Below are 8,416 nucleotides of genomic sequence, written 5' to 3' on the forward strand. Positions count from 1 at the left end.
ACATGAAATCCTTTAGAAAGCATAGACTGGCCATTTGAAGCCATGTCTTGTTTCCGGATCAGAAGATGTATCTATAATCAGTTAGGCTCCAGAAGCTACAATAAATGAAATGTCTTCAACCCCCTTTTTTATTTGTAATTTCCATTTTTGGCAGGCCTGTTTGTGTCCTCATTATATCTGGAGTCATTTCTGTCTGATCCCAGCTCTTTACTTATCTGCTCTGGTTTTAGTTTTCAACCCGTATCAGTAACGTAATGACCTGGATGCCAGAGAAAAAAATGACTAATGCAGCTGACTGTATCAGTAAGGGAAAAGACAACATCATCTGGTCTGTTTGGGGTCAGTGGTGACAGCTGGAGGAGTTTCTTTCACCTCTATGAGAAAATGATCACATTTACACCACAGAATTTCAAGTTTTCGGGATGGAACATGTCTGAAATCATTAAACCACAGAACTATAAATTTCTTATCATTTGTACTCCACAGTGGTTGATGTGAGAACGCTCAGTGCATCTAAATTAAACAAACATTATTCTTTTTAAAACGGTTCTAATGTTAATAAAGACGTTTTATAAGCCAACCTTTAATTCATATTTAAAAATGTTTTTTTAATTCATAGCTGTATAATCTGAAGCTGTGAGTCGGTTTTATGGCATTGCATGGAGGATTTGCTTGATCGCACCTGCAGAAATTACTGTGAGCAAAAACATTTAATAGCTAACAAAATGCATCTGAATGCCAGAAACTCTGAAGATTCTTTAATAATCTGCAGAACGAACCTAAACATGGAACACAACAAGAAATAAATCAGCTCAGGTGACACTCGCGGTTCTGCAGTTTAAGAAACAGACAAGTTGTTAAATGTGAAAGTGAGTCCTGAAGTTGGGTTTGTGACAGAAGAGGAAGGTGCCCATGACTCAGCTTCAGGTGGATAATACAGGACTGACATTTTCCACTTTCTTCTCTTAAGCTTTGGGCCTTAAAACAACCAATAAATTGAACTAAATCAGTTTTCTGTACTGTGATTGTTTGGTAGTTAGATCTTGGCCCAGAACTGGAATAAAAACATTCTGTCAGCTGCAGTTTGAACATTATACCTTCCTCAACACAACCGTTCATACCTTGCGGGTGTTCCCACAACCTTCTGGGTAACTCTGGGCAGAACTGACCTCCGAGCCGCCCTCAGGCTTTACCCAGAATTCTGCTTTGGGTTCACTTCACCTGACGAGCCAAGCAAACATTTTCCAGAGTAAAAGCCCGATCTGTGGCTCTGAGAAGACAGTGACAATACCTGCATTTTTCTGATTTTATTAACAAATCCAGCTCATCTTTGAGAATAAAACAGGAGTTTACTGCTACTTGGATGATCACAGGAGAGTTGTTGTTGGATTCATATGTTGTTTCGGGAGGCCCATCAACATTTTAAAGTCAATTTTCATTAAAGATGTTTCTCCATCTTCTCCACCTTACATTGATCCTCACTTCTATTCTGAATCAAGTCTCATTTAAAGATTGAATACAGGTTCATTCAGGACAAAATCATGTTCTTTCACACATCCTTACATCTGTCATTCTGCTTTTTCAACTTTAATCAATAATCTCAGTAAACAAAGAAAAAAGAAAAATAATTTTACCATCCTTCTATTTTCTATACCTGGTACACCTGGGCAGGTACACCTGTCCATCACAGGAAAACATTTTTAGCTGATTTTAAATGAGATTTTCTTCCTCGGGTTTTTAGTGATGATGGAAAAACGTCCTCGCTCTAATGATCAGAGGGTTTTACAGGACATGACACTGAACAGTCTGATGACTTTTCCAGTGATAAAATACATTTTCTAGATTTAGTCACATGTTTATGGAGGTTTCTGCATAATGAAATATTTCTATCTGTTTTCATAATTTCTCTATCAGTCTTTCACAGATTAATAAATAAAACTAAAACACAACTTCCCAACAAACCACAGCTTGATTTTATGCTTTGTTCAGATAAAATTGTGATTTTTAGATTATCAGGCCAGAATTATCATATGTTTGTATCTATTTTGTATTCACTGCTTTTCTGTACACTTATATTTTTGTGATACAAACAACTAGCTCTTGAAAAACGCCCAGAATAACCCCACCGCCTATTTCATAGTAATAAAATGTATTAATGTATGTTTCCGTTTGGTGGTACCCACTCAAAGTTGTCTTATTACCAACAGGACTAAACGCTTCCTTTGAGGCCAGTTCTTTTCTTAAAAACACAACATCAACAATTAATAGCCGCCTGTTAAAGAACAAATAAAATTATTTTATTTAAGATGATCTATTGAATATTTTAATATAAACCTCATTTAAATTTAAGTTAAATAAAAAAAAATAATTATTTTTCCTGACCTCAGCTATATTGATAGTCTTTACCCATGACGGCAGAAATCATCAGTTTGCAGTGGTTACCACGAGACCAAGAGCTGGTTTATTGGAGTCAGAATATTTACATCCAACATAAAGCATCATCACACTCCCACCACCAGCACACCCCCATCGCGCCTTCATCACTGAAACCGCTACAATTAAAGCTGGAGAGAAAGGGAGAGAGAGGGGGAGAGAGGGGGAGGGAGAGTTTTGCTTTGTTTTGTGTGATCAGTGTTTTTAGTAAATGTCCATGGCCGCTCTGTCACAGATTCTCATCTAACTCCATGTTTTCTGTTGAATAAAAATCAACACCCCTTTTGTGTGGGTATGTGCGCGTGTACATAAGTATCCAAACGCATACTTAAGCCCATAAAGATGCCTGTGCCAGGTCTGGATTCCACCAGCTTCTACACTCAGCTTAACTATAGTTTGAATCTGGCTGTGATTGAACCACATCCACCAGCGCCGTGGCTCCTCTCCGACTGGGAACATTGGAGGATTAGGCTGGTTTCAACCCCGCACGGCCGCACAGACGTCAAATAAAACCATTAACAGATGACGGCCTAGCATTGAGCGCGTGCTTAAATGTTTGTCTGGGCGGTTAAAATGTCAGAAACCAGAAGTGAAGCTGGCTCGTCCTCCCGCCGTGTGACCAGAGCAGTAGTCGGGTCATTGTCCGCTCTTGTGGCCGCTTGGAGCTGCTAAGAGGCGGCTCACACTGGACTCTGGTTCGGTGTCGTCGCCGCGTCGAAGACACAACTGGGAGCGGAGAGAGTGTGTTGATCCTGCAGGAGAGGTGATGGAGAGGGCCGCTACTGTTTGAGCTCCAGAGCCCAGACATGCTGAGGCCATCCTGTCCGGCCTTTACTCTTCTTATCACCCGCTGACGAAGAGGAGGATGACGAAGACGACGACGCTGCTTTGGGGATCTCCACCTGCACAGTAGAAATTAAATTATTATTATTATTATTAATATTAATATTATTATTATTATTATGCATGTTTGTTATATTCAGGCTGCCTGGAAACACACACACACACACGACTCTTATTTGAAATTAAGTTGTGATATTACATATTTTAAATTAAGTTTTTCCTACCAAAAACATTACAGTGACTCAGTTCAGAGTCTAGGTTATGACGTTTTCAGTATTTTCCTTTTTAAACTAGGTTTTTTCTTTTTGTGTAATAATATATATATGTATATAAATATGTGTGTGTATATATATATATATATATATATATATATATATATATATATATATATATATATATATATATATATATATATATATAGATATATATATATATACATATATATATATATATATATATAAACTAAGGTTTTACTTTTTGTGTAATAATATATATATGTATATAAATATGTGTGTGTATACATATATATATATATATATATATATATATATATATATATATATATATATATATATAAACTAAGTTTTTACTTTTTGTGTAATAATATATATATATATATATGTATATATATGTGTATGTATATATATATATATATATATTATTATTAATAATATTATTATTATTATTACTATCAGGACTATGAAGAGGAGTAATGGATGGATACCATTGTGAGGATGAAGATGTAAACAGGTTGATAGTTCTCTGAGCTGTTCCTCATCAAACTAAACCATTTGTCTTTTGTCACTTTAAAATGTCGACATCTCAGATATCTGCATCTCCAGGGGTTCAGTCTCTCCACCACCAGCCACCATTCATCCAGTCTAGTGCAAATTAGCAAACTTGCATGAACATCCACACATCTTCAGCAAAGTGAGGTTAACATACGTCATTAGAAGAATCTCAAGTTTTTATTGATTTACTTACTGCAGCTATTTTTGTTACTGAGAAGCAATATCATCTTAAATAGTCTAAAGGTAAAATACAAAAAGAGAAAAATATTGAAAACAAAATTCAGCAGTTTTAACTCTGTGCTCACTCAGAGAAATAATAATAATAATAATAATAATAATAATAATAATAATAATAATGTTATTTTAATTATTGTAATTATTGTTTTTGTATTGTTTTAAATTATGAAATACCACAACTTAATTTCAAATAAGAGTCTTGTGTGTGTGTGTGTGTGTGTGTGTGTGTGTGTTTCCAGGCAGCCTGGATATAACAAGCATGGATAATAATAATAATAATAATAATAATAATAATAATGTGATATTATTAAATTAAAGAGCCACTGGTAACCGTGTTAAACATTAACACATACAAGATGTTTATTCCACACAGATTGTTTCCACCATAACTGCGGATCATGTAGATGTGATGAAGCCACTGTGCTGATTTCACGTTAGACTGCGGGCTCAGCTGAGGCTCAGCGCGTGCATGTCATTTTCATTTCAGGAGTTTTCACTGAACAACATTCTCCTATGACTGCAGCTAAACTCACATCCATCATATCTTACACTTCCCATCTGACAGGGAATAATTATTCTGTTTCATGTCATTTATCTGCTGGAAATCTTTAATGTGGTAGAGAAGAAGATGAAACCACTGATTTCTGATCACATTTAAATTTAATATGATTGAAAAAAGTAAACAATAAAAAATTTTCTAACAGCAATTAATCAGCATCTTCTGACTCTAACACGTCTGGTGGAGGCTCCGATGCAGTTTATTATATTCATTTAATATAATGTTTGTTTGTTTTTTTTTTGTTTTTTTTTTTTGTCATCTAGGTTCATTTAGAAAATAAAAACAGAAATATTATTACTGTTTACGCTCCACGGTGACGTTATACATTTCTCCCGCTTAAAAAGTCATAAGATGCCCTTTCAGATTTCTTACCGTCTAAATAAAACGTGAAAATAAAGAATTATGCTGAGCGCATCCATTCTATAATACAACCCGAGATGTTGAACATGAAAAAGGAGGCGACAGAAACGTGAAAATCTCCTGATTATTGAGACACATTTACAGGAAATTATCAGGGTTTTAACTCTTAGTTGTCGCTGTGTTTTCACGTTTTAACAGCGTTTAAGCAATGAATGAATGAATGAATGAATGAATGAATGAATGAATAAATAAATAAATAAACAAATAAATAAATAAGTGAACGCGTAATACTAGTGTTTAAGTTGTTTAATTTTGTAGTCATGTTTTTTTTCTACGCGTGTCTGTTTTTATAAACATTTAATCTGTGAACCTTAATCTTCACAAGACACAATACACACACACACACACGCTGCACGGTAAATTAAAAAGCCAGGTTTACTCCCGACTGGATGTTTATGCAGGATTCGTGTCAGAAAAGAACATTCTGCTGTTGCTTTTGCGGCCATTTGGTTGCGTTGAATCGATCAGGTTCAGATTTTATTTTCAGACGGTTATTTATCGGTTTTACTGTCCAAAATACTCCGTGAAAAATGTCTGCCGAGATTCAACATTGTTTATTTGCTGTGTGCCCACCTGTGTCATGCTAGTTCTGTGTTGTTGTTGAGTTGTTTTTGTTCTTGTGTTTTTTATATTTAATATAACTCTGAGAACACGTGAGAGTAGACAGACCAGAATCAGATACCTCATGTGTCTGCAGATCTAACATGGTTCGAAAATGTTTGTTTATTTATTTATTTATTTATTTATTTATTTTTATTTCCTCGGTTTTTAAAGCAGCCACTGTAAATCTGACTTATTCTCTGCTGTCTGTGTTTACAATAAAAAGAGTTGTTTGTTTCTCAGTTTCATTTATACTCCAAAAAAGTAAATAAAAACACGGTAGAAAGCAGGATTGACGGTTCAGTGAAAATGGAGGCCTTGCAGAATCTTACCGCCTCTCTTTTCCTCCGCTCCTCGCGAGCCTCCGTCTTTTTTAATTCTGCCTTGAACGCGTGCGCGTCCCCGTGCTGTCCGTCTTTGTCCAGGATGTCCATCAGGTAAGAGATGTAGCTCGTGGCCAGCCGCAGCGTCTTGATCTTGGACAGTTTGGTGTCGGCCGGGACGTTCGGGATGCATTCCCTCAGCTCCGCAAAGGCCGAGTTGATGCTCTGGGTCCTCCGCCTCTCCTTGCGGTTCGCCGTCGGTCTCCGCTTCACGGTGCGCGGGTGTGCGTGATGGTGCACACCGACGGTGGTTCCATTCACCGAAATCGTGCCAGGGCCCGGAATTAAGTTGCCGTAATGGTGATGATGGTGATGGTGGGGGTCTTGGCCCCCGGTGGACCCGCCGCCGCTGTTGCCATGGTATTCTGGGCTGTATCCGGGCGCAAAGCTGTACTCAGTTGGAGACATGTCCGCATGGCTGATTAGCCAGCTCGTGAAGTACGGGGGTGCTCCGGTGTCCTCGTGACACCGTCCGGCCGCTGCCGCGTGCAGGGAATAGTGGTGGCTGTCGTGGTGGTGCATGACCGGGTGGTGAGGGAAGCCCGAGACTAGACTCATGGTCACGGAGAGAAACACGCGCTCAGATACGAACACACAAATACATTTAGGCCACACTCACACACGCGCGTACACACCAGTCCTGCTTGATGCTGAGACAGTTTCTCGCTTTCAGAGCAAACACTTCATCCTGAAGGACTCCGTGAAGTGTCGCGCGGCCTCCAGGTGTCTGTGAAGGCCCCGAACAGGAGCGGCTCTAGGACGTGGTCATCCTTCGTCCTCCTCTCTACACAAAGCAGCAGCACAAACTTTTAAATCCATCCACTGAAACTTTTTCCGAATGTTTCCTTTTGGGGTCTCGTGTCATCTTCTGATTCTCCGTCAGGAAATCAGCTGATCAGCAGCGGAAGGAGCAGACCGGTTCGGACCGGGTCGCTGCTCCGGTACTGAGTCACTGCAGAGGCAGTCCGGCTGATGGAGAGCGAGAGGGGTGGGATGTGGGGGGGTTTACTACATCATTTTACTACTGGAGAATAGGGCGAGGAAGAGGAGGAGGAACTGAGTTATTAACCAATAGCAGACCACCGTCCGTCTCAGTTTCTGTTTAGCCTACTTGTCTTAATTATCAATGAGCCTGCTAAGTAGACCTGCTCACACACAGACACACACACACAGACACACACACTTAAAGAAGCGCACGCGCTTACATCACCATTTACAAGGTCAAGAATAAATGTAATTGATCGTGTTCGTGATGTGATCGATCTGTGCTCGCAATAGTTTTTTAAATAAAATATTTTTATCTTAAAGTTTTAGTTAAACATATTTATGTTCACAACCTTTTTATACTTTTTATCCGCAAACGTCCCCATTTAAAAACAAAAGCGTGTTTTATTCTGTCTTGTGAAAACTGGCTTGTAGTTTAATAAAGTGAATATTTCCCATTTTTGCTGATTTGAAAATGTTTCGGTGAAGCGGCTCAGAAATCATCCGTGGAGCTGCGACACACTGCAGTTTGTCTTTACCTGTGAGCTAAACGTAAACTGTTCTTGAGATTATAAGATCCCATAATTTCACTTTCACTTTATAAACATTAACATATGAAAAGGTGTTAGATGGAATATATTTAAACCTCCGATAGACCAACAAAAACTTCACTTCCTCTACCGTTCTGAGATAAATAAATCAAAACAAAAAAAACAAAACATCTATTTAAAATTACTTAAAATAAGTTATTATTAATATTATTTGCTTTGTGAAATGTGTTAATTAAAAATAAATATGAAATGATTGTAGGAAAGTTGTTTCCCTTGTTTAACTGCAGACAGTCCAGCAGCTTAAACATCTGTCCTCGCTCTGTTCATTCTCATTATTTTCTCCACATTTATCAGCCTATATGTTCAAAATATTTCCCAATAACAGCCTCATATTTTTCTTTTAGTTTTTCTCTAAATTATTCTTTATACAGAGAAACTGAAAGAAATCGCGTTGATCAAAAGGAACAGAGGTCAAATCACAACCTGCATGTAGTTTTACATCAAGCCTTTAACGGCCAACCCATTATCTCTGAAAGAGTGGACATTTACGCACGCACGCACGTCTGTGTGTGTGTGCGTGTGACACAAGGCAACTTTATTTGTATAGCACAATTC

General features: G+C 38.0%; 1 protein-coding gene across 1 annotated transcript; it reads right to left on the reverse strand.

Moving 5' to 3' along the window:
* Positions 1–1,360: 1,360 nt before the first annotated feature.
* On the reverse strand, positions 1,361–7,194 carry hand2 (heart and neural crest derivatives expressed 2). Its single transcript, XM_041983381.1, has 2 exons — positions 6,216–7,194; positions 1,361–3,335 (listed from the first exon to the last, which is right to left on the reverse strand). Exons 1-2 carry the CDS (start codon positions 6,822–6,824, stop codon positions 3,213–3,215), a joined length of 732 nt encoding a protein of 243 aa, XP_041839315.1. The 5' UTR covers positions 6,825–7,194; the 3' UTR covers positions 1,361–3,212.
* Between the last annotated feature and the right edge of the window lie 1,222 nt (positions 7,195–8,416).

This window comes from Melanotaenia boesemani, chromosome 4 (assembly GCF_017639745.1).
Source record: "Melanotaenia boesemani isolate fMelBoe1 chromosome 4, fMelBoe1.pri, whole genome shotgun sequence".
Lineage (NCBI taxonomy): Eukaryota > Metazoa > Chordata > Actinopteri > Atheriniformes > Melanotaeniidae > Melanotaenia > Melanotaenia boesemani.